The 26,479-nt window shown below is 49.4% G+C and overlaps 1 protein-coding gene across 1 annotated transcript in view; it reads left to right on the top strand.

Moving 5' to 3' along the window:
• Taok3 (TAO kinase 3) overlaps positions 1–26,479 on the top strand; it is a 158,915-nt gene that overhangs the window by 78,755 nt on the left and 53,681 nt on the right. The window contains exons 4-12 of the mRNA XM_032886277.1: positions 969–1,185; positions 6,686–6,757; positions 7,926–8,027; positions 11,774–11,819; positions 12,848–12,944; positions 15,218–15,331; positions 17,837–17,928; positions 23,343–23,436; positions 24,645–24,726. Coding sequence (XP_032742168.1) covers positions 1,066–1,185; positions 6,686–6,757; positions 7,926–8,027; positions 11,774–11,819; positions 12,848–12,944; positions 15,218–15,331; positions 17,837–17,928; positions 23,343–23,436; positions 24,645–24,726 — 819 coding nt within the window. The 5' untranslated portion in view covers positions 969–1,065. The remainder of the gene's footprint in view (positions 1–968; positions 1,186–6,685; positions 6,758–7,925; positions 8,028–11,773; positions 11,820–12,847; positions 12,945–15,217; positions 15,332–17,836; positions 17,929–23,342; positions 23,437–24,644; positions 24,727–26,479) is intronic.

Raw genomic sequence — 26,479 nt, 5'->3', positions numbered from 1 at the left:
TTAGGGATGATGTCACACAGAAACCTCTGTGCGTTTTACACAGACTCTGTGTGTCTTTCCCTTTCTTCTGGGTATGTACCTGACTAACAGTATTATCTTTTTTTCTTTTAGGTGTGTGTGTGTGTATGTGTGTCTGTATGTGTGTCTGCGTGTGTGCGTGTGTGTGCACGTGCTTAAAAAAGCCAAATATAGGATCCCCTAGAGCTGGAGTGGTTGTGAGCCCTGTGACAGGGGTGCTGGGAAGAGAACTCCTGCCCTTTGGAAGAGCAACCTAAGTTCTTAACCTCTGAACCATCCCTCTTGTCCCATGGTATGAATTCCTGAGACAATGCTAACTTCAGGTTCTGAGTTTTGGTGGATATTTTTTGGTGATGGTGATGGCTTTGATGGTCTGTTTGTCTATCTGTCTGTTAATGAACCCTCGTTCCCAAGCCATCTGAGCCGTTCCACATTTCTACCCGCAGGCTCAGAGAGCTCTCCCCCTCCTCTCCCCATCTCCCAGTGCGTGTCTGTCTTCGTAGCTGTCCTAGTGAACATGAAGTGGTTTCGGTTTTGTTTCTGATGATGAAGATGTCAAGCTTCAAAACATTTTCATAGTCATTTCTGTGTCTTCGTTTTCATAAAGAAAGATTTATTTAAGTCCTGTGCCAATTTTTAAGTTTGGGTTTCTGGTCATTTTACTGTGTTGGGTTGGAAGATAAGAATTTTCTTTGTTACTTTTTATCTGGTTGGTTCAGGTGGGTTTATGCATGACAGTGCACACGGGTCAGAGGGCTCGCAGGAGCTGGTTATCGCCTGCCTTTGTGGGTTCTGTTGATGGAAACTCAGGTCATCAGCCTTGGTAGCAAGCCTCTTTTACTGCCAAGCCATCTTGTTACAGAAATCCTTTTAAATATTGGTTTGTGTTTGTATTATCATCAAAACAATGTGTTGCAAAGAACTGAGTGGCAAATCTCATCTCTCTACAGGGACTGAAGGTCTATAAGAATAAAAATTGTAGTCAATGAGAGAGACAGAGGGACTGGGTCGTCAAACAGCAGCGTGCCTGCTGCCACACTGGCCACCATGCGTAAAGGAGTGCTGAAGGACCCCGAGATTGCCGAGCTGTTCTTCAAGGAGGACCCCGAAGAGCTCTTTATCGACCTGCATGAAATCGGACATGGCAGCTTTGGAGCCGTGTACTTCGTGAGTAGTCAGTCATCCACCTAGAGCAGGTTCAGAAAGTGTGAGCGCTTCAGTCTGCTGTAGAGCACGCTTATATCACGTATGAGACGAGGTCGTTGCGGAAGTCGGCTGCAGAAGGCTAGGCTGTATTCCCAGGTGGTGAGGCAGAGCGGTCAAGTTGAAGTGGAGTCCCGTTGTTTCCTCCTTCAGCCTTGCTGGCCATTCCTCCACACCAAACCTCCAACCCTGCAGCCCTTGCTGATCCTGTGGGCTCAGCCCAAGTGTTACTTCCATAAAACAGCTTTACCATTCGACCCTTTACTTCTTAGCACACTGTGTTTATGTGTAGTTACATTCTAGCACAGTGGCAGCGATTTATGTCCCTTCCCCTAAATACTGTGCACCAGGATAAGCAGGGGTAAGTCCATCTCACCCATCACTGTGTCCCTAAAACTAATACACTCACGGCCAATGGTGGGAATGGAGTAAGAGTAGGAGAATGGATGGGTGGGTAGGTGGATGGATGAGTGGGTGGGTAGGTGGGTGGATAGATGGGTGGATGAGTGGGTGGGTAGGTGGATAGATGAGTGGGTGGGTAGGTGGGTGGGTGGGTGGGTGGGTGAGTGGGTAGGCAGGTAAATGAGTGGGTGGATGGGTGGATGAGTGGGTGGGTAGGTGGGTGGATAGATGGGTGGATGAGTGGGTGGGTAGGTGGGTGGGTGGGTGGATGGATGAGTGGGTGGGTAGGTGGGTGGATGGATGGATGGATGAGTGGGTGGGTAGGTGGGTGGGCGGATGGATAGATGGATGGATAAATGATGGATGGGTAGGTAGGTAGATAGATGGGTGGATAAATAGATGGATGTGTGAGGGTAGATGCATAGATGGATGGATGGGTAGGTGGATGGATGGATTTATGGGTCGGTGTGTAAATGGATGAACACATAAATGACTATTGAGAGAGATGTACAAAGACATTTGTTGACAAACACAGGAAATCACTTGTACCATTTCTGATAAATGGCATGAGGCTATTCCTAACTCCAAATCCTCAAAATGGCTTGAGATGGGGCACAGCCCATTCACCTGGAGCTGGTCATGTGAAACGTTCTTCCACCTGGAATGGGAGGAGTCTGCGTTGTCAGAGTAACTGTATGACTTGAAGGGCATTGGTCTGTAAAACAGGTTAGGAGTAAAGTGTGGAGTGCCGGCTCCTCCTTCTGCAGCCCTGTTTGCAGTGACTCTCACATGGCCCTCGGTTCTTCCCCAGCTGCCTTTCCCTGTGGTTGGCCATCCCCGTCCTGGCACCTTGACCCATGCTTCCCATATTGAAGAAGACTCAGGGTAATGCTAGCACGACACCTTGTGTACAGTAGATACTAAGTATGTCACTTGTTGCTAATACTCAACCAGAGGCATCATAGCAGGGTCTGGAACGCTTTGGTGCTCACAGGTGACCACTGGTCTGCATTGTCTGTCTACAGAAGTGTATTCACTAAAAACAGGAGGAAAGGAAAGGAAGCCAATGCTTTAATATGAAACCTTTGAAAAGTAAAAGAGCCGAGCCTTTTTTTTTTTTTTTTTTTTTTTTTTTTTTCCGAGCTGGGGACCAACCCAGGGCCTTGCGCTCCTAGGTAAGCCTTCTGAGCTAAACTCCCCAGCCCCGAGCGAGCCTGACTTTAATCCCAGCACTCAGGAGGCAGGCGGTTCTCTGTGAGTTAGAGGCCAGCCTGGTCTACAGAGTGAGATTGAGGACTGCCAGAGCTCCACAGAGAAACCCTGACTCCAAACACAGACACACACACACACACACACACACACACCCTTTAGTGTGTGCATGTATACAACCTCTCTTCCACCCGTCATCTAAGCTAGAGTCTTGCTGTAACCTCCAATGAGGGGCATCCAAGCTCCATCCTATTCTATCTCTCTGTCACCCGTCTCAGGACCGTGTGCGAGCCTTTCTGCTGGAATGCTCTCCACCGCCTTCCTCTGCTGACCCTGTTCATCTCTGGGACTAAGTTTAAACCTCATTCCTTCCAGAAATGCTTCCCCTCCGAAATCATATCCCCTACTATGGCCCTGATAGAAGGCAGCACCCCAGCCTCCTAAGTCATGACCTCCACTGTGGCCTGGTAGAAGGAGGCCCCTGGAACCCTTGCTTTAGAGCACCCGGCACAGCTGCAGTTTCACACCTGTCTACGTCTCTAGTTTTCTGATTTGGGGTGTGTTGGTTGGTTGGTTGGTTGGTTTTTTGCACTGCTGAGTGTGGAATAGGGCGTGTGCCCTCTAGGCAAATGGCTGGCTACACAGCTATCCCTGCTTTGACCTGTCTCTATCCTGTTTGATGAGAGATGTGTACCGGGCATATTGACCCAAAATTCTATCCCTGCCATTTAGCACGGTAACTAACAAAGTGCGAAGCCTGTGTCCTGGACCTCGTAAGATGGCTCAGTGGGCAAAGACGACTGCCACCAAGCCTGACAACCTAAGTTCAATCCCCAGGCACTCCATTCATGGGCACGAACCTGACAACCTAAGCTCAAACCACCAGAACACACACGGTAGGAGGCTCAAACCAGCTGGGGCAAGTAGTCCTCTGACTGCCACGCTCACACCAAGGCGGCACCACCACCACCAAATACATAAATAAATATAAAAAATACTGCCTTTACTAATTAGCTAGTTAGAATGATGGACATACGGTTCTTGGCATGGCTGATTAGTATTTTCCATAAATCAGAGATTTATGATTTATTATTTATTTACAAATTAAAATTCTAGTCAGTCTTAAAGACGAGCGTCCATTCTACATCCATACCACCCTGAGCAGGCCTCATCTCCTCTGATCTGAGAAGCTAAGCGGAGTCAGACCAGTTCAGTACTTAGATGGGAGACCACGGTCCTGCAACCAAGGGTTCCACTCTAGCTCCTGTGGACCCTGCAGTCTGCGGCTTTACACGGAGAAATGAGTTGAACGTGGTTCATAGGCCCCCATAGCCCTGGGGGAACCAATCAGCTGAGAGTGTGGTTCCTGCAGAGCCTAAGCAGTAGCCGGAACCACACTCCATGGTTCGCCTTCACCAGCAAACAGGGTCTGGGAAGTTCTTTGTTAAGAGGGAGAAGCAGGGGCAGGAGAGATAGCTCAGCCGTTAAAGGCTAGGCTCACAACCAAATATATAAGAGGGAGAAGCAGGTGGGGCCGGTTTGTCTCAGGCCACCGTTAAGTCTGCAGTTTTCCGATGTTCCCTCACAGATCCACGCAGGCCGCCTCAGTCAGCATCTCCCAGAATCGCTTTTGGCTTTCATCAACAAAATAAAAAGCTGTCTTTGGTTTCATACTTTTTGCAGGGACTGGAGAAGTGGCTCAGGGGTTAAGGGCACTTGCTGCTCTCACAGAAGACCCAGGGTCACTTCCCAGCACCGGCATCAGCTCTCTCAAAACAACCTGTAACTCCAGCCGCAAGGACCTCTTCTGGCCTGCACAGGCACTGCGTTCATGTGTACAAACTCACACCCAGACACACTCATATTCTTAATCTTTAAAAAAATAAAATAAAATCTTAAAAATAGATTAAAAAGTAAGCAAACAAAAGTATCTTGGTAAGCAAGCAGAAATCTGAAAAATGGCTAAGATAACAGTAATGGGCAAACGTACGTCTGCTGTCTGTGATCCCGTCCAGAGCTCCCAAGACCATTTATTCTATTGGAAATATAGAGCGTAAGTCAGAATTCCCAGGACAACCAGAATGAGGCAGAACCCAGCGCGGGGCCTTGGAAGAAGAGACGGAGCAGAGTCTCCTCTTCTGTGGCACAGTGCTTACCACTTTTTTTTTTTTTTTGGTTCTTTTTTTGAGCTGGGGACCCAACCCAGGGCCTTGCGCTTCCTAGGCAAGCGCTCTACCACTGAGCTAAATCCCCAACCCCACCACTTATTATTATCCTGCTAGAATGGAATGTGTCTGCACACCTCGCACACCTATCAGGCGCAGAGGCAGGAGGATGACGGGCTCACTGGCCACCAGCCTAGCTCCAGGTTCTGTGAGTGACCCTGTCTCAAAGGAATAAGGTAGAGATGGAGCAGGAGACTCGGTGTCCTCCTCTGGACTGCACACACGAGCACATACACAGTGCACACACCAACACGTGCACAGCACCTGCACGTGCACAGCTATAGGAAAATCACCACGGAAGTCGTTTTCAGATTTCCAGCCCCGACGCCAGCAGATAGGTCATAAGTACGCAGAGCAAGGTCCCATCGGCGTTGGCTCTGTAGACAGAAGGTCGCAACACCAAACAGCCCAACCATAAATGTCCTTCGTGGGCAGTTACACGTGGCACTGTCTAATTCCATTTGACTCTCTGCTCTCTCCTGCTCCCTGACCTTGGGATAATGGAGCCCAGGCCTCGCACACAAGGCAGGGCAAGGCAAATGCTCTCCCACCAAGCTGGATCTCCAGCCAGCTCTCTTTCTAGAAAGAATTTGACGTCTATGAAGAATTTGATTTCTTTTTTATTTATTTGTTTGTTTTAAGTTAGAATGAGACTCAGTGATGGAGCATGCACTGTGCGTGATTGGTTTTTTGCTTGTGGTTCTGGGCTGGAACCCAGGGCCTCACTCATGATAATCAAGTTCTCTATCAATGACTAGTTTCCAGACCTAGGTATTGTTTTTAATGGAAGCCTCTCTGTACCTTCTAAATCAATCATTACTGTATATATGCCTTTCTGAAGGCCTTCAGAATTGAAAACAGTTAACCAGTAATTACTTTTTTATATAACAGATCCTGTCACTGTAGTGAGCACAGAAATTATTTTAATGTACATCCATTTTCCCTGCAGCTTAGCATCAGGAATCTGGGGTGATCCTACATCTTGGCTACTTAGTGAATGGTACAGGAAAAAACATGGGGGGTGTATTTATCTGTGGATTGCCTGGCTTTTTTTTTTTTTTAGATTTGTTGGTTTTGTTGTTGTTGTTTGTCTAGAAGAGTGTCTACAAGTATATTGTCCTGTGTGTGCAATACCCACAGAGGCCAAAAGAGGGCGCCCTTCCCCTAGAACTGGAGTTATGGCTGCCTAGGAACCTCCATGTGGCTGCTAGGAGCCAACCCCAGGTCTCTGGAAGAGCAGCCAGAGCTCGCTCTTAAGCACTGCTCTCTCTCCCCACCTCAGTGCCTGGTTGTTTAATGTCATGGTTGATCCCGTGTGCTTACCCGGTTCTCTGTTGTTGGGCATCTAACAAGGTGCAGCTGGACTTTAATAAGTTTGCTTTTCTTTCATTTAACTGTGTGTTTTCTTGAAGTCTGGTCCCTTTTTGTATCATAACTCTCACCTGTAAAACAGCAAGGAATACACAGAGAAGCCACTCCCATGAAGGCAGGGTAGAGTGGCTGTCTAGCCTGCCAGCAGGGGTGTCTTTAAGCTGCCAGGACAAACACCGCAAGGCTCCATTCTAGAGTGTAAGTTAACTGGATATCATAACTTCTTCTTCTTCTTCTTCTTCCTCTCTTTATCACAGGCAACTAACGCGCACACCAACGAGGTGGTTGCTATTAAGAAAATGTCCTACAGTGGGAAGCAGACCCACGAGGTGAGTTAGAGCCAGGCCTAAGCAGAAGTGTCATGTTTGGATGAGGCTAGCCAGTCAGTTAGGATGGGGCTACTTGGTCAGTTAGGATGAGATTAGCAAGTCCTCAATTCTGGGTTCCCGTGCAGAGGAGGGCAGCTAGTTCCCAGGGTTGCCGAGTATGTTTCAGAACTCACTGGAAAAGAAGAGTCCACTGTTCTCACTACAGTGAAGTGGTCAATATCTGAGATAACGAACTTGGTAGCTACCCTCTTGGTAATTATAATATGAAGACACACCAAACACGCTTTCCAAAACCGTAATCCATAAAGCTTACCTAAGCATTTAGCACAGGTTTTTTTCTTTTAAACTCAAGGACAATTTTATAGTTTAAAAGAAAACCATCCTAGGAGAGGCGAGCTGTGTATCTCAGTGGCTGCCTAGTAAGGAGGTAGATCACGGAGACAAGGGGGGAAACGTCATTTAAGCTAGTGTGGAGGTCATGCACATGGCAGTCAGAGAGAAAAAGTAAAGAGGCCCAAAAATGTCAAGGAAGGCAAACCTAGAAAAGAAATAGGCCGGGTGGCAACGATGGTGGAACAGGCTTTTAATCCCAGCACTGGGAGGCAGAGGTAGACGGGTCTCTGAGTTCAAGGCTAGCCTGGTCTACAGGATAAGTTCTAGGACAGCCAGGACTGCACAGGGAAATCCTGTATCCAAAACAAAACAAAACTAGCAACAGCGATGAGAGGAGGAGAGGAACAGGGAAAGAAAAAAGAGAAATTATGCTTTTCTGAGTTACTCTGTGAAATGGGCCAGGTTAGGAAGCCGCAGAGCTGGATCACAGGAAACGACTGGACACATTTTGTCACTTGTGGGCCCTCTAGTAAAGCTTTCTGATCCTGCAAACAACTTCTCGGCACAGAACATGGACGGGAGGACTGGTCTTATTTTGATACATTTGATTAGAGATTTGGACTGGAAACTGTAGCACAGGGTAACCTGCTGGTTTGTTTATTAAACATTTACCTTCTGTCCAGCAGACACAGAAAAAGGTATGTATGTGTGCGTGTATGTATGTATGTATGTATGTATGTATGATCTAATCTATGTATCTACATACATATGTACACACAGCTGACAAATATTGTTGTTGATTTGGAAATTAAACGTGTTTCTCTGGTCTCCATAGAAATGGCAAGATATCCTGAAGGAAGTTCGATTCCTCCAGCAGCTGAAGCACCCGAACACCATCGAGTACAAAGGCTGTTATTTAAAGGAGCACACGGCTTGGGTGAGTCAGACCCCAGGCTCCTTTCTCTACTCATGTTTAAAACCATGCCCCCTGGCTCTGTCCCACTTGACCTTTGTCAAGGTGACTTAGCAGTTGTCCCTGCTTGCCGGCCGGTGTGTCCTATGGTGTGGATTCTGTAGGGTTAGTGCCAGTCTCACCTGTTGGAGGCGCCATTCTGAGAACATCGAGCAAAGGCATGGTACTGAGTCAGTATCGACGTGTAAACCCGACATTTAGGCCCTTAGTCTCCAGAATGTTTAAACGCTACCGTTATATTTACTTCTCGGTGCGTGTTTGCCTTGGCACACGCGCAGCAGTCAGAAGACCTGTGGAAGTTGTTTCCTTCCTTCCACAAAATGTGTCCCAGGAATTGGGTTCAAGTTACTCACAGCAAAGGCCTTCACCCACCAACCCACCTAGCCAGCCCTCCTCCCAGAATGTTTTTTAAAGACACATTTATTTTTATTTTATATGTATGAATGTTTTGCCTGCATATATACCACATGTGTACAATGCCCTCAGAGGTCAGAAGAGGGCTTGAGATCCCCTGGAACTGGAATTATACATGGCCTTGGGCTGCCATGTCGGTGCTGGGAGCAGAACCCAGGTCCGCAGGAGCAGGCAGTGCCCTTAACTGCTGAGCTGTCTCTCCAGCCCTCACACTAGACCTTTGATCTTTGCTGCTTCTACCCTCCCCCATCCATTTGACTAAAATGCTGGCACGTTCCCTGACACTGTCACTGTACAACTTTTACAGAATGACACCACCACCATGGACCTGGAGTGGGGAGCTCTTCCACACATTTTAGTATTTTTTTTAGGTGATGCCACTGTTGGACGCTAGCACGTCATACAGCATTTAGGATATGAAGGTGTTAGACTTCACAGTTAATCACATTGGGCATTTTAGCTTAAAGCCCAATATACCTATCTCTGATGATCCCTTTGCCAACAGGAAATGGACATTCTGTTCCCAAACATTATGTATAAGCACTTCTGCTCAAGCAGTTCATTTTGGGGTGTGTGTGTGTGTGTGTGTGTGTGTGTGTGTGTGTGCATTTCTCTGTATGAGTATGTGTGCACCTGCATTTCTGTGTGGTGTGTGTATGTGTGTGTTCATTTCTTTGTGTGTGCACATTTCTCTCTGTGTGTATGTGTGCACATGCATTTCTCAGTGTGTATACATTTCTGTGTGGTGTGTGTATGTGTGTGTTCATTTCCTTGTGTGTGCACATTTCTCTGTATGTGTGCATTTCTCTGTGTGTGTATGTGTGCACATACATTTCTAGGTGTGTATATGTATGAATGCCACGAGTTAGAAGTCAGGTGTCTTTCCCAGCCACACTCCACCTGATTTGTTGAGACCATGTCTCTCACTAAACCTGGAACTTGCCGATTTGATTGGACTGTCTAGCCAGTGAGCCCCAAGGACGTCCTTGTGTACGTCCCCTGCACTGGGATCACAGATGCATACCCATGTCCCCCACATTTACCTAGAGACTGAGCTCCAGTGCTCATGCTTGCAAGGCAAGAGCTTTACCCACTGACCCACCTCTTAGTGTCTACAGCCACTGCTTCTTGTCTGAACAGAGGTCAGTCAGACGAACATCTTACCTGGAAATCAGTTTCTCTGGGCCACCTCAGCATCCCTGGAGGAGTCTGGGAAGAGCAAGCTTGCACAGGATAAACGCGGCACATTCCAAATAACCAGAGTCTTGGCAGAGCCTCGGGAGCTCCTCTTTAGGGCTGTTTGCCCTTCAGTTACCTGGAGGTCTAGCCAGCTCGGTTACCTGGTTTCCATCCACAACTAGTTTAACTACTGGTTAGAGAGTTCTCCTGTGCACTGAGCTGCAAGAGGCAGGGAGACAAACAGCACCAAGAATGACCTGGCCGAGTAGAAGAAGTAAAGGGAGCTGAGAGCTGCTGGGTCGGTAGCAGGGCTGTCAAGGGCTCTGTGTGGGAGACTAAGGAAAGCACGCTCAGCAGTGCGGAGGGGCTCTAACCCAGGCTTTTGAAGAATAGGAGCACAGCGTAACTCACTACTGTCTGGTGTTAAAGTTCTGTCAGAACACGGTACCTCACTACCCAACGCTGACTCCATGGCGGTACACAACCGATACAGAGTGGGAAGCACATCCCGAGTTTGGTCCTTCTCTGGGCTGACACACACACTACAGTCCTCCCCTACTCTACAGTAATGCCAGGCTGTGCTTGTTCCAAACTTTGAACAGTGTGGACACAGAGAACTGCTGACTGGGGCCTTCCCTTTCTGGAGGTAGGGAAAGATTTTGAGACAGGGTCTCAGCCCCGGCTGTCCTGGACCTCACTCTATAGACCAGGCTAGCCTCAAACTCACACCTGTCTCTGCCCCCCAGGGGCCAGGATTAAAGGTGTGCACCACCACAGTCTGGTGACTGGGGGTTTCCTGTTTACATTTGGTGCTGAAGATTGAACCCCAAATAAATCAGGTGCCAAATCTTGAGTTCAACAGTGATCATTCTGGTTTGTGTGTCCCTTGACGTGTCCTAGGTTACACATTTTATCTTATAACAAACAATGAATAATAAAATCTATACACTTGAAACCCACTGTGAAAGAAGGCTGTGTGGGAAGAAGACATCAGATCAGAATGGGCAGTCTCAGCTTGGGCATCTCCAGGGACCATGTCTACATCAACCCTCATGGGCTGAGGCCACATCCAAGGCAAAGGTGGCAAGAACTGAAACGTGGAAGACTGAAAATCCATCTGTTATCAGGTGGCCAGACAAGGCAGCGTTAGGGCAGGCTGGACATCTTCCCTGATGTTCTTAGTGCCTCGGTTGGTTGGTCAGTCAATTGGTCGGTTGGGTACTTGGGTAGGTGTGTGGTGGCTGGTTGGTTAGCTGGTTGGTTGGTTGGTTGTTGGTTAGTTGTGGTGGTTGGTTGGTTGTGGTGGTTGGTTGGTTGGTTGGTTGGTGGTTGGTTTTGGTGGTTGGTGGTTGGTGGTTGGTTGGGTGGTTGTTTGTTAGGTGGTTGGTGGTTGTTGGTTGGTTGGGTGGTTGGTTGTTAGGTGGTTGGTGGTTGGTGGTTGGTTGGGTGGTTGGTTGTTAGGTGGTTGTGGTGGTTGGTTGGTTGTTGGTTGTTGGTTGGTTGGTTGGTTTTGGTGGTTGGTTGTAGTGGTTGGTTGTGGTGGTTGTGGTGGTTGGTTGGTTGATTGGTTGTGGTGGTTGGTTGTGGTGGTTGGTTGTTGGTTGGTTGGTTGTGGTGGTTGGTTGTGGTGGTTGGTTGGTTTGTTAGGGTGGTTGTGGTGGTTGGTTGGTTGATTGGTTGTGGTGGTTGGTTGTGGTGGTTGATTGGTTGGTTGGTTGGTTGTGGTTGGTTGGTTGGTTGGTTTTGGTGGTTGGTTGTGGTGGTTGGTTGTGGTGTTTGTGGTGGTTGGTTGGTTGATTGGTTGTGGTGGTTGGTTGTGGTGGTTGGTCGTTGGTTGGTTGATTGGCTGTGGTGGTTGGTTGTGGTGGGTTGGTTGGTTGGTTGTTAGGTGGTTGTGGTGGTTGGTTGGTTGATTGGTTGTGGTGGTTGGTTGTAGTGGTTGGTTGGTTGGCTGGTTGTGGTGGTTGGTTGTGGTGGTTGGTTGGTTGGTTGGTTGGTTGGTTAATTGGTTGACTTTTTGGTTGGTTTTGTAGCTATTTGGTTGGTGGGCAGTTGTGTAGTTAACTTGAGGAACTTCTTACTAACTTTTCTTACCCTGATCTTTCAATCTGTTCCAGTTGGTGATGGAGTACTGCTTAGGTTCAGCCTCTGACTTGTTAGAAGGTAAGCATGACATCACTTCTGTTTTCCCTCCATCATGTTCTCCTTGGGGCTGGGGAAACAACTCCGCAGCAAGAACACTCTGCTCTTTCAAGGCCCCGAGTCTGGCCTCAGGCAGATGCCTATAACTCCAGCTCTGGAGACTAAGTATCCTCTTCTGGCCTCACAGGCACCCATGCTGCACACACACATACACACACACACACGCACACACACACACGCACACGCACATGCACACACAGGCACTAAAATAAAATCTTTAAAAAAAAAAAAAAGAATTATCTATTTCCAGACAAACCCACAAAGTGCCGTTTGGGCCTCTGGTTGAAAGGCAGTTCAAGGATCACTGGGTACACGGTATAGCTGGCATGGCTGGGTGATTTCAGCAGTGTCCTATTGTTGAGTGCATGGCCGTCCAGGGCAGGCATTGCTGAAATGGTGGCTTAATATGGTATGGTAGCCCAACCCAAAACCCATTAAAGCCGTGGGTAAAGACTTTCCGGCATCACAGTAGACACGTATGTGAGAGGGGAGGTGCTGTCAACTCATGTTAACATCTACCCATGTGCAAGTCACAATGGCCACGCGCTCCCTTACCAGTACTGCTGTGTGTGACCAGCAGCAGTGTTTAAAAACTCTATTTAAAGTCTGTCTGAAGCCAGCCATGACCCCTCAATAGTAATTGCTTCATAACCTCTGAGGTCAAAGGTCATTATGGTGACTTTGTGGCTGACAGAAGTGAGCAACGTGGCCTGGAACGCAGTCAGGAGGGACTGACAAACCTGGGCCAGCCAGGTTAGAACGGCCATCGCTTTGACTCGCCGTTGAGCAGTAAATTAGTGCTCAAAGGCCTACGGCTTTGTTTTGTTGCTCTCTGTGCCCTTGCTTCCCTCTTCTCCTGCTACCCTGTGCGTGGCATAGCTTCCGTGCCCTAGGTGAATGCGCTCTCCGGTTGTCCTTTGGTAAAGTGTATGTGACTCTGTGGTGTGGAAGGCCAGTCATCTATCTGACCTTCTCTCCTTCTTCCTCAGTTCATAAGAAACCACTTCAGGAAGTAGAGATTGCTGCTATCACCCATGGTGCCTTGCAGGGGCTGGCCTACCTCCACTTTCACTCCCTGATTCACAGGCAAGTCCAGACCCCAGCTCCCTTTCCCAGCTCCCTAGCCCGGGGACCATAGGAATCAGCATGGGTTCCAGTGTTCAGGGGCCTAAGGGATCACAGGAGGCAAACAGATACCTCCCGGCCTCTCTCATAGGTCTGCAAAGGTCGGGGGGCTGTTTATTTGTTGTTTATGGGTGGTGGTGGCCATGTTCAGTTTTGATTTTTTCCCTCTTTTGAGACAGGTTCTTACAATATAGCCCAGGCTAGCCCTGAACTCATAATGTAGCCCAGGTGAATCTTGAACTCCATTTGTTCTGCCTCAGCCTTCAAAGGGCTGGCATTCGTGGCATGTACCACCACGCTTTGCTCCATGTGTACATAGCTGGCCTCATGACAGGGCAAGGAAATCTGAAGAACAGAAGCCAGTTGACGTCCATGCACACAATGGCAGTGTGCTGAGCTACTGTTTGTTGTTGTGAGGAACAGGTGCCTCATTCCAGAGGCTTCCCACTCCTGAAGTCTGTGTCAGTCAGTCCCACTTAGAAAGGTTCTGAGTCGTGGTGTCTAACAACTGCCTGTGACTCTGGTTCCAGGAGGTCTAACGCCCTCTTCTGTGGGAAGAGGACTGTATGCACGTGGTGCACATAATCCTCATACACAATTAAAGAAAAAAAAAGGCTAGCCTGGAGTGTATGCAGCTCAGCAGCAGAACGTTTGCATAGCACCACAGGCTACCACACATCCCCAGTAGTAGAAAAAAGATGTTAACTAGACAACGAACCAGTCACAACTAGTAAATACCAGTTAAACCCATGTACAGTTTTATCAATGAGCTTAGCAAAGTTTTGAGGTGTGTCTCCTTGGAACCAAGGTGTCCTGGCTGGATCCTGACTCACTTGGACCTTTGCTGGGTTTCATCCAAAAGTACAGTTTAGTTGCATGTGTGTATTTCTTACTTTAACCAGTACTGTGTTGATGAAAGAAATGGAAAAGACAAAAGGGTTTTTTTTTTTTCTTTTAACATTTCTTAAATTCAAAAATGAAAGCCAGGCGTGGGTAGCTCGCGCCTTTAATCCCAGCACTCTGGAGACAGAGGCAGGAGAAACTCTGTGAGTTCAAGGCCAGCCTGGTCTACAGAATGCTTTCCAAGACAGCTGGGCTATCATAGCGAGAAGCTGTCTCAAAGAAAATTCCTTTTTTTAAAAAGAGAATCGTAGCCAGGCACAGCGGCAGGCAGGTGTATGTAATCTCAGCACTGGGGAAGTAAAGGCAGAGACTCAAGGCCAACCTGTGCTCCAGAAAGAGTTCAAGACCAGCCTGGACTATATAGGACCAGTCCTCAAACAAAACCCGAATGCTGTTCCTCTCTTCCTCTTACTGCTTCGAGGGACAGCTCATCTCCAAGCCCTTGTGTTGTGAGAGGTTAAACTGTTTGCTTTTGTCCTTCTGCCCAGTGCCATCTCAGGCCCTCCATTGCTTTCCCTCCGTTTTCTCAGCCGTGTCCTCCCATGGCCCATCGTCAACCTGCAGCTCATAGTTCCTGCTCCTCACTATACTTCATCCCCATCTTACGAAACACAAGGGGGCATCCGCACCCATCCTTCATCCTGAGTTTTCAAATGGCTTTTCCCCTAACGCCTCCCTGCATCAAACATCAAACACGACCCGCCTAACCAGACCTAGCAGTGCTGACTGTAAACTCCTAACCCTTAACCCTGTCTGTTTTGATCTTTCAGGGTCTTCTCTCCTCTGTAGAGTGTTATTTCTTAAATAACACCTTTTCTGTAACCCGTACCCTCCCATGCCTTAGAGTGGCAGTTACAGTTAAAGGCAGAACGGGGCACGGGCGAGACAGGACAGGTACGTGCCCCGCTGAGGAACCCTGGTCAGGGCGGCAGCGTCAGGCATGTCAGATTTGGAAGTGGGGAGAAAGGGCAGTTACAAATGGCGCCACATCTCCCAGCACGAGGAGTGGTGTTGGCGGCTGGAGAAAGCACTGAAGAACACGCTTTGTAAGGGGTTGCGGGCTCCTAGTGCTCCTTGACTGGCATGGCTGCCTCTTTCCCTCCCTCGCTCTACCCCTCCCTCTGAAGACAGCTCCTCCTGGAAGTCCTTCCGGTGACCACCCAGGAATGCGGGCTTCCTTACAACATGCAGTCACCCACCGCTGAGAAAAGTATGCTTGTGTGTTCGTTTTTGTTTAATAAACCTTTTATCTTGCGAATTGCATGTTCTGGCTTCTTACACCGTAAGAATTGAGACGTTAGCTCTCAGACCCTCTTCTCTTTCTCCTGTAGGGACATTAAAGCAGGGAATATCCTCCTCACAGAGCCAGGCCAGGTGAAGCTGGCTGACTTCGGATCCGCTTCCATGGCTTCTCCTGCCAACTCCTTTGTGGGGACTCCTTACTGGTATGTACTCTTAGAAGACGCAATGTAGGCTTCAAGTACACAAGGGTGAGCAGGAGGGGGACACTTGCTGTCCCCAGTCTTGTTTCTACAGGAGTAGGGATTGAACCCTAGGGCCTAGAGGATGCTGGGGAAGTGTTCACCGCTGAGCTACGTCCCCACTTTCTTCATTTGGAAGCACCGTCTCACTAGCTTATCCAAATTGACCTCAGATGGATTCATTCTCTATCCCAGGCTGACCTTGAATGTGCCATCCTCCTGCCTCAGGCCTGGTTTCATCTCAACAGTGTATGTCCAGCCAGGCAAAGTGATGCCCCTTAAACCTCAGCAGAGGCAAATGGGTCTCTGTGAGTTTGACACCAGAACAGCCAAGATTGCATAGAGAGACTCTGTTTCAAAGAAAACAACAACAAAAAAAACGTTTTCAAAATGTGCGCCCATCAGATTTCATTGGAGAAGGTTAGAAACCTCGCTAGCCAAGAACAGTGACCTTAAATTGTTCACACGAGGCAGCTGGCTTTGGATATGCTTTGTGCCTTATCAGCTTGCTGGGCTAGCTCCGTCTAAGGTTTCGCTTGAGGTCTCTTTTGAACGGCTCCCTGGAGGCAGCGTGTTCAGATGAGGACAAGGGATCTTCTTTACCGCTCTCTGGCCGGCCACCGAGACAGAACGGGAGAAATCCAAGCTCCTGACTCAACTGAGGTCTCTGATACTTCATCCGCGGTGACGGCATTCTGACTCAGAGTTGCCCCCCACCTTTTGTTCCAGGTCCCCTTTCTGAACGTTCACAGATACACCATCATGTTATTGTAGCTTTGAGAAAAAAAAAAACACATTCTAGAAAACCCTACCAAAGACAGCTGCTTTTTGACTTGTCTCTTATTTTAAGATCCTCTTTACCAAACCACTGCCAGCATGGAATAGGCCAGAGCTCTATCTAACCAAAGAGAAGGCAGAGAGGGCCCCCCCTCCTCAGGGTCAAGTGCTACCCACCTTTACCAGAACCTGATTTGTTCTGTAAGTTACAGTGTCTTTGGGACAGCAGATCATGTTCCCTTATGCTGTCCCTCCCAGTGTTTTTCGTGTCCTTTAGCGTGAGCCATTTGTCTGTGCTCAGGACATACTAACACTTTCACAAGGCCCCTGTGACGAGTCTCTCTGTTTTTTAGATGAGGAGACACATAGGGCGTAGTTGAGTAATGCCCCGAGAGCAGGTGAGAGTGAAGAAAGGAGCCAAGGGCACTGAAATCAGACTGGGTTCCCTGGACATCACCAAGGACGTGTGCGTGCCCAGCAGTGTTCTTCAGAGTAGTTTGTGTGAGGAAATTCCTGTCAGGGAAATTTTTTGAACGTTTTAAATTAATCTTTAACTGGTGTACAAAGGAGTAGGCTGTGTCATGATATTTCCTCCCATCTGTGTCATGCACGCACCTTGTGCAAATTCATCCCCGTGTCCTCCTCCATCCTGCTACCCTCCTGGCTCCCCACCCCCAAATGCTCCCCTTTCTGCTTGCCTTGCTCCCTCCTTCCCTCTCCCCCCCGCCCTCCCTTCCTCCCTCCTATATTTATCTGAGTCCGGCTTGTTTCATGTAACATGATGACCTCCGATTCTCTGCATTCCCCACGTCTCAGTTCCTTTTCGAGTGTTGTGATAAAATACCATGACCAAGTCGACTCACCTTCAGAAAGCAGGGCTTGGGGGCTGAGAAGGGTCTCTGTGGTTGAGAGCACTGTCTGCTCTTCCAGAGGACCCAGGTCCAATTCCCAGCACCTACTCGGCAGCTGGTAACCATCTGTCACACCAGCTACCAGGAATCTGATGCTCTCACGCAGACATACATGCAGGCAACCCATCAGTGCACATAAGATACAGATGCACTATGTTAAGTGTTTAACTTGGGTCTTAAATTTCAGAGGGTTAGTCCATGACTCTAGTGGCAGGAGGCAGGCAGGTGTGGCCTCAGGAGCAGCTGAGAGCTCCTTGAGGTTTAACCATGTGGCAGAGAGAGAAACACTAGGAATGGCGGGAGTCTTTTGAAACCCCAGTGCACACCCCTAGTGGCATACCACCTCAAACAAGGCCACACCTTCTAGTCCTTCCCAAACAGTTCCACCAGCGGGGGGAGCACTATTCAAATCTGTGCGCCTACGGGGACCATGCTCATTGAAACCGCCACATCCCAGGTGCTGCCACTCTGTACAGGAGCTGCATTGGCCTTATCCACACACCTGTTGATTTTCTGGGCTTCGTCATGTGACTTCTATGAACACCACCACAACAGACATCGAATGCTTTAAATGGGGGCTGGAGAAATGGCTCAGCAGTTAAAGTTACATGCTATTCTTGCAGAGGACTGAGGTTTAGTTCCCAGAAAATGAAGGGGGGGGGACCTTTAAATACCTTTAAAAATACTTTGAATGCCCTTAAATCTATTGTACTGAGTAGTTTCATAAAACGGAATCTTTGTTCATACTGACAACTTGAGCTCTGCACGTTGCATTTGGCAGGATGGCCCCAGAGGTGATCTTAGCCATGGACGAAGGGCAGTACGACGGGAAAGTTGACATCTGGTCGCTCGGCATCACCTGCATAGAGCTGGGTGAGTAAGGAGCAGCTTTCACTGGGTCTCTGCAGATTGGTCCCCATCGCGTGCATCAGTTACCTTGGCCCGCCCTTCCTTGGTGATTGACAGCTAGCTGTAGGTTGGCCGGGCCATGGGAATCTATTGCAGACACTTTCCACCTCTGGTATGGCTCAGAAGTGTTCCTCCTCTGCTGTCTCCACACTGTGAACTTAGCTAAGGGAGTTTGAGCAGATGTGCAGTTAGCAAACGCTGAAACACAAGTGCTCACACTTGAGAGACGTTCCTGACTCTGAGGCACCACACGCCCCGTCTCTACAGCAACCCCATTGCTTTACTTTATATCCCAACCGTGCTAGGGGAATCTGAGAAGACCTCACAAGTACAACTTTAACGTTTTCTTAACCCAATGGAAGAGCCTTGAAGAAAACTCCATAGTGAAAGATACACCAGCCTGATAGTTGTCCCCAGGGACTGGATCAGTGCTCAGGCTTAAGAGTGCTTGCTACCGGGTTGGGGATTTAGCCCAGTGGGAGAGGGCTTGCCTAGGAAGCTCAAGGCCCTGGGTTCAGTCCCCAGCTCCAAAAAATAGAACCAAAAAAAAAAAAAAAAAAAAAGAGTGCTTGCTACCCTCTAGAGGACCATAACTGGTTCCCAGCATCCACATAGGGAGACATGGACACATACACACAAACACACACACACACACACACACACACACACACACACACACACACCAATCATGGTAGCGTGTACTGGTCCCAGCAGTTGGAAGGCTCACAGGGTCAGAGGTCACCACTCTGTTACCCATTTCAGTACTAAACTTGGCTGTGCCTCGGTTTCCTCCCTAGTTTCCAGGCTCTGGTGGCCATGAGCGAAGTCTGGGCCACGCATGAGACAGTGAGTGCCTGACACAGGATAGGAACTTCGTAGTTAGTAGTTAGTGTCACCTGCAGTTAGGGATGTCCACCAGATTTGTTCATGAAAGACGTTTGCCCCTTCAAAGGCAAAAGCATGTATCCCAGAGTGGGGTGTCCTTGGGACATCTCCTTCTCAAGTAGAGTGCAGTCCACTGGTTCTGATTTAGCACAGCCAGCAGAGCTGTTAGCTGTGACCCACTAGGCTGACCCCCCTAAATCCTGACCTCTGTGGGCTCAAAACGGCGTGTCCACAAAGATGCGATGATCGTCTTTCCCCTTAAGCAGGAACTTTTGTACGTCATGTAGCAAGATTGTCTCCCCTATTCTTCAGACCTTTCATTTAAGAAAACATGGAATCTCGCCTGGGATACAGCTCCATGGATAGAACCCTTTCTGCCTTGCCTAAAGACCAGGTTCATATCCCCGGCACTGCTGTAAACGTGGCTGCCCACTTGTTTTGTTTTGCTTTGCTTTTAATGTCTTTTTTTGATTCTTTGTCAATTTCACATCATGTACCCTCCCCCCATCCCTCCATATCTGTCCTCTCCCTTGCAGCCTCCCCCCTAACTAAAACAACACAAACAAACAAACAAGCAAATCTCACCATGGAAGCTGCAGTGTGTCACGGTGTCACACACTACACACACCCTTTTCTCCAAATAGCTTCATCTGCAGATGTTCATCGCAGTGAGTCATTGCTCCAATGCGAGGTCTCTGGGCTCTGGTACACTATCAATACTGAATCCTCACAAGCTCTCCTCTCAGATGTCCCCTTATTGCCCGTGTCATGGAGAACCTGCATCTTTAGTTCTACAGGACTGGCCCCTTCCTACGCTCCAGCAGTCCATAGATGGTGTAGATGTTGGATGGGCTAACTCAACGTCCTAGATCGGGGTCTGGGTCGTAGCTGAGTTGCTCTGCCCAACAGCAATCCTGCTCCCAGGCCATCACAGCCAGCCCTCCTGCTTGGCTCAGGCAAGGGGCAGGGCCAGCTCTCCAGCACTCTTCCAGTGAGGGGCACAGAGGTCAGGAGGAGGCAGCAGGTGACCTCTGAAGCAAGCTGGATGGCTGGACTAGAATCAGCAAGCTCTAGGTTCAAGTGGGAGACCCCGAGACCCCAGAGAGCGTATTCAAGGAAGGCACTGACACTATTCTCTGGCCTCCATCCGCATGAACCCCATATTTATGCAAACACACAGGAAACCACCTACCTACATACAGTAAACATAATCACTCAAGAGACCCATACATGAAAAATAAGGACCCCTGGGTCCTTGCTCACAGGTAGCACAAGCCTCTCTCTGCACTGGAAGACTTATGCCACCTGCCGTGCTCCACAGATGCAGTGCCGAGCTCCCTAGAAAGGGCCAGACAGTAAATGTCCTAGACCCTCAGGACCTGCTGTGCATGTCTGCACTGCTCGCACCTTCCCCACTGGAACAGAAAGCACCTGTGGGAGAACCTCACTGCGGCGTGGGCTGTTGGCAGACTCCGGCCTTTGCTCTGTGGTGTTCTGTCTCGGTGACGAGCCGTGCCACTGTGGCTGTGAGGTGGTTTAGCTTGGTTGGCTGGCTGCTTGGTTGGACACAGGGTCTCACTGTGCAGCCCAGGCTGTTCCAGACCCTGAGATCTTCTTAGTTTAGCCTCCCCGGGGCTGGGAATACAGGCCTTCAGCACCAGGCCCAGCTGGCTCCAGGGGCGTGCAGAGCAAAGGACTCAAACGCAGACCAGTCCTTTCAAATTCAGCGTTGGGAAGATGGCTCCAGGCTCTGGCCTTTCCACTGTAGTGGGATCCCCAGCGTCTGAGGGCAGCCGTCTAGGCTTGTCCTCAGGCACAATGCTGGCTCATCCTGGCCTCCCATGCAGGCTTCAGGCCCAGTGCTGTTGTGTACTGCTGAGTTTCGGGCTTGTTTCTGTCTTATGAGGCAGGGTCTCATGTAGCCCAGGCTGGCCTTGAAATCACTGAGTAACACAGGCTGACCCTGAACTTCTGATGCTCCCATCTCCACCTCCCAAGTGCTATGGCTACAGACATGCTACACCACACCCAGCGTGTGCAGTGTGGGGATTGAAGCCAAGGCTTCATGCATGGCAGGCAAGCACTCTGCCGACAGGGCTACATCCCCAGCGCTGACATCCTCTTTCTAAACTTCTGTTCTCTTTATTTAGTCCCCCTTTCAAAGCTGCTCCTCCCTTGCAAGTCAGCGTTCCTCTGAGCAGCTCGGGTTGTCGTGCCTAGGAGTTTCCTTATTGCTCTGATGCTGAGCTCATCACGTGGCATCTGACGAAAGCCCCAAGACCTCGGTCTCATCTTCATCATCTTTATGCACGTCTGCTGTCAGTCAATCTGTCTCTCATCTGTCTGTCTGTCTGTCTAGTCCAGTCTGTCTGTGGGGTTGGTGAAGGTACTTTTGAGTGCTGTGGCACTTAACCGGGGATAGGAAGCAGCTTCGCCCAAATGATTTCTCTTCTTCCACCATCCGGACCCAGACATCGAACTCAGCCTCAGGTTTGGCAGCAGTCACCTAGGACACTGAGCCTCCTCAGCAGCCCACACAAATGCTCTGTGCGCTAGGTTTCCCCTCAGTAATTTAGTCAGCAGGTTTTGTGGGGACAACCTCCAAGCTTGAGTCCTCCGTGCTGGAAACAAGATGAAGGCTGGCCCTGCCCCTGCGCCTTGTGATGACTCACTTCCTCCAGCGAGGGTCTACCTCCAGGAGGTTCCACAGCCTTCTAGAGCAGCACTGCCAGCTGAGGGACCCAGTGTTGAGGCGTGCCGTGGGCCTGCGGGGCGGGCATTTCCTATTCAAGCAGAGACAGGGAAGAGGCCGGGAGTGCTAGAGTCTCCGCTGCCCAGGAGACGGCAGGAGACCACAGGAGATGGGCAGGAAGACCACTGAGCCCAAGAGGCTCAGACCAGCCTGGGCAGCACAGCAGGACTTCATCTCCAAACCAGGTTCTTAATGGAAACACTTTTTAAAAGAATTAAGCTGACAGAGTCAGAGTCTAGACGGAAAACATCCAGGGAAATGGCCTGTGCTTGCTTGGGATGGTTCAAGAGATGAGAAGGAGCCCCGTGTCCTCAGGGCAGGCTAATGGGGGTCTGGAGGCTCTGCGCAGGGGGTCTGAACGTTCTTAGTGCTAGGAGGAAGGCGAAGCCACTGGTGTCCACAGAAGTTCCTAGTTCTGTGTGCTTTCAAAACCTTGAGGTTGCCAGATCACGTTCTAGAAACGCCTTGACTCCACTTCCTGAAAAGCAGCCCCAAACCGCAACTGTCTCTCCTCTGTGCTTGAAACCTTTGTCCACATGGCTCTCACTAGGAACAGCTCACACACCATCAAGCAGTTTCAACCAGTTCCTACTTGATGTATTTAAATGGCCAATAGCAGCATCGTGATTGATACACAGGTGTGACCCCAGCTCCTGGGGAGGCCAACGAGCTAGGACTGTGTCAGAGACCCTGGAGAGAAGAAGGGGAGAGAAGGGGGGCAGGAGAGGGAGGGAAGGAACCCATGCAGGACCCTAAAGGACCATGCCAGAGGCAGCTACAGACGTGCTTCAGCAAACACTCCCGGAGGACTGGAATCAAAGTGCGTTATGAGACCACGAAGGACCAAATACACTTCAGAAGCCTAAGAAATCACTCCAAGTCATCACTTTCCTTTTTAAAAGTTTTATTTGTCTGTTTATTTTGGAGACAGTGTCTCACCACGTGTCCTTGGCTATGTTGAAATTCACTCACTATTTAAAATAGATACACCTGCCTCCTGGCTAAGTAAGACCCTGTCTCTCTTTTCTTCATCTTCAGGACAGGATTTCTCTGTGTAGCTCTGGCTGCCTTGGAACTCACTCCGTAGACCAGGCTGGCCTTGAACTCACAGAGAACCGCCCGCCTCTGCCTCCTTGGTGCTGGGATTAACCATGCATCACCACACCCAGCCCTTATTTTCTTTTATTTCTTTCATATGTGTAAGTGGTTTTCCCCATGTTGTTTTTACTACACCGCCTACATGCCATGCGCAGAAAAGGGCGCCAGATCCCCTGGAGCGGGAGTTAATGGATGGTTGGGGCCATCATGTAGGGGCTGAAGCTGACCCTGGGTCCTCTGCAGGAGCAGCCAGTGCTCTAACTGCTGAGCCGTCTCTCCAGCCCCCCCCCATTCCATAAAATATATTTTTGTTCTCTTTCTCTTTGCTTTCTGATTTTATTTAATGAATATGTATTTTTTAATTAAAATACACACACAGATATTCACACCTTGTCACTGGAAATCAGCCCAACACCAATCTTTGCAGCACCTATGAAAAATAAGGACATTTTCTGCCGTTACCTTGAAGTGGGTTCCACTGGGAGCCTTCCAGTGGACAGCGAGTGACCACCAGCCAGCACATGGCGGTTTGAGCTGGCCCTAAGGGTGCAGTGAGCAGATGGTGTCTGGTGGTTGGTCCTGATTTCGCTGCCTACCTGAGTTCTCTCAAGGAAGCCTTACCTAGTTTTCCCTCCTCTTCCAGCGGAGCGGAAGCCCCCCCTCTTCAACATGAACGCCATGAGCGCCCTCTACCACATCGCTCAGAACGACTCCCCCATGCTGCAGTCCAGAGAATGGTAAGGCGTGGCCAAGAATCTCACCGTGGGTGTTCTGCATGCTCATGCAGCAACACCTTCAAGGTCTGCCCTAGAACGCCGTGGCTTTCTTCCATCTCAACACTACTCCGAATAAATGCCCCGCAAACGGTTACCTTTGTGTGCACACACGCACATGCGTGCACACACACATACACACTTTCACGGATGCCTGACTGGGAACATGCCCTGGCCGATGCCACTGTTTGTCTCTGTGTCTTTCAGAACGGACTGGGACAGAACATTATGTATCTATTCAAAAGATGTGTCACCGAAAACCATGGCATGTTTGTAACAGTTTGGGCCATAAGAGTTACAGAGAGAGTGGACAGGAATGAATCTCCCAAGAGAGGAAGTAGTTTTAGTCAGAACGTGCATTTCCAGGTTCTCTGCCCGGGGTGCTTTTATTTCATGCCCTGTTAGAGGCCATGGGTATTGGTGGAGTCAACAAAGTGTTAATGAAGACCACAGACTGGGCATTAGGAAGGGTATTATTACCTCAGAGGGAAAAGAACCCCTGGCTGGGAGCTGGTCCAGTCGGCAGCATGCTTGCCGAGTGTGCACAGGGATGGGAGTTCAGTCCCCAGAACTAACGCAAAAGCCAGGCCCTGTAATTTCAGTGTGGAGGAGGGGGGGGGGAGGTCCTTTTTTTTTTTTTTTTGACCCTGCTTCAAAAAATAAGGTTGCCAGGTGTGGTGGCACATGCCTTTAATCCCAGCCCTCATGAGTTCGAGGCCAGCCTGGTCTACAAATTGAGTCCAGAACAGCCAGGGCTGTTATACAGAGAAACCCTGTCTCAAAACAAAACAAAACAAAAAGGTGATTGTGAGAGACCCTTGATGTTGACCTCTGGCCTCTACACCACATGCACGCTCATGTATACACACACACATATGCAGTGTGCACACACATGCACACACACAGCATGCACACCCATGCACATACTCACAGCATACACATCCACATGCACACACATGCACACACACAGCATGCACACCCGTGCACATACAGCATACACATCCACATGCACACACATGCACGCATGCACACACACACACATACATAAACATATACTCACACACGTAAAAAACCTCCCAGGTTGCAAAGCCTTCTCTCCCGTGCACCTCGCCTTTGTACCCCACAGACCCCACAGCCCCTCACTGCTCTCCTTGCTGTGTTTGCTCTCACAGGACAGACTCTTTCAGGAGATTCGTTGATTACTGCTTGCACAAAATACCTCAGGAACGACCAGCTGCGGCGGAACTGTTGCGGGTAAGTTCCGGTTTCCACTGAGGAGGTCAGGCCACAGGGGCAGAGTCAGTTACTCGGTGGCTCACGCACAGATGGAAATAGGAATACAAACCGGAAGATTGTCAGGACCCACGTCTGTCCCCCAACCCCCGTCCCACCAGCGGGTAGGTTTTTCTTCTCCACCCTGCCTTAGAACAGTCAGTTTCTCCTCCTTGCTCTGCTTGCCGGCCCACAGTTTTTCTGCCTGAACTTGAGTGATCTCCCAGGATGATCGATTGGCCAATGGCACTGATGCTGGCCCCACAAATCTCAGTTGGGTTGGTGTCAAGTCCAAGCAGAGAAGACATAGGGAAACAATCTAGAAGCATACGGTCATACGGATGAGCTAACAAAGTGTCACAAGGGTATGGTGGCTTGTCTGTGATCTCACCTTGTGCCCAGGCTGCTCTTAAACGGATGATCCTCCTGCCTCCACTCTCCCAGTGCTGGTGTTATAGGAGGATACCAGCATCACACCTGGCTCTGGAGGTAAGGGCATCAGTGGTTCAAGGCCAGCCTTGGCTACATGAGAACCTATCTCAAACACCAACAGAAGGTTTTGATTCTGTAATTTTTTTCTACTTTGCTTTCTGGCTGTCTTTTAATGAATACACATTGGTCTGACTTGAGCCTGTCTCTCTCCGCTGTCCGCTGTGTGTTGATGTTAGGTGGTGACCCTATGGTGTGTCAGCATTCTAGTGGTGGATGGGAATCCTCCACGGTGGAGACGCTGCCAGCTCTCTGTCCTCTCCTGAATGTTTATTCAGTCCTGGTGTTCTCAGAATGGCTCCTTTTACAAGCAGTTTTGTTTGTTGGTTTGTTTATAAGAAAGACTCAGAAGGACCGTATTCCTCACAGGGGTCAGGGCTAAAAGAGTGGCAGCCGTGGGCCTGAGAGACGGCTCAGCAGTTCAGAGCACTGGCCGCTCTTGCAGAGGACATGATTCAGTTCTCAGTGCCCCCACGACAGCTCACTACCGTGTGTAACTCCAGTCCCAGGGACTCTGGTGCCATCTTCTGGCCTCTGCAGGAATTGCACACACATGTGGTACACAGACATACATACATGCAAGCAAAACACCCACACACACAAAGCAAGTTGTAACTGCTCGTACACATGAAATAAAGACACAGTTTACATTTGGCTGTGCGATGGCCCAGTGGTCAGAGCACTCATGCCCAAGCATGAGGACCTGAGTTCGGATCCAGCTCTTGCATGGAAAAATGGCAGGGCTACGTGAACCTGTAACCTCAGAGACAGGAAGGGCATGGAGGCTTGCTGGCCACAAGCCTTATCTCCATGTTCAGCAAGAGACCCCATCTCAAAGGGATCAGACAGGGAGTGATGGAGCAAGTTGGCCAACATCCTCCCCAACCTCCACACCTGTGCTCACAGGCACGCGCACTTAAACACATGTGCACATACGTAATGCACACGTGTTGACACATAAAATAATGTTTTTCCACTACTGAGGATTTTTGTGTGACACTACTTCTGTGAACATACAAGCAGCTGGCTACTCCCTGCAGATAGAATCTGAGGACAGACCCATGTCCGTCTTGGTGAACCACGAGTCTTTCTTGGGGATGCTTACAGGAATATGGGTGAGGAGTTATTTACAGGAGTAGAAATGACTCAGACAGCTACAGCACCAAAGCCCGCCCCAGGACAGGTGGCAGGCACAGAGCTGGACACCTGGAGCTCACTGCACAGCTGCAGGCAGCACAGCTGCTCG

Source organism: Rattus rattus, chromosome 16, assembly GCF_011064425.1.
Source record: "Rattus rattus isolate New Zealand chromosome 16, Rrattus_CSIRO_v1, whole genome shotgun sequence".
NCBI classification, from domain to species: Eukaryota; Metazoa; Chordata; class Mammalia; order Rodentia; family Muridae; genus Rattus; species Rattus rattus.
This window is presented reverse-complemented; position numbering and strand designations above follow the sequence as displayed.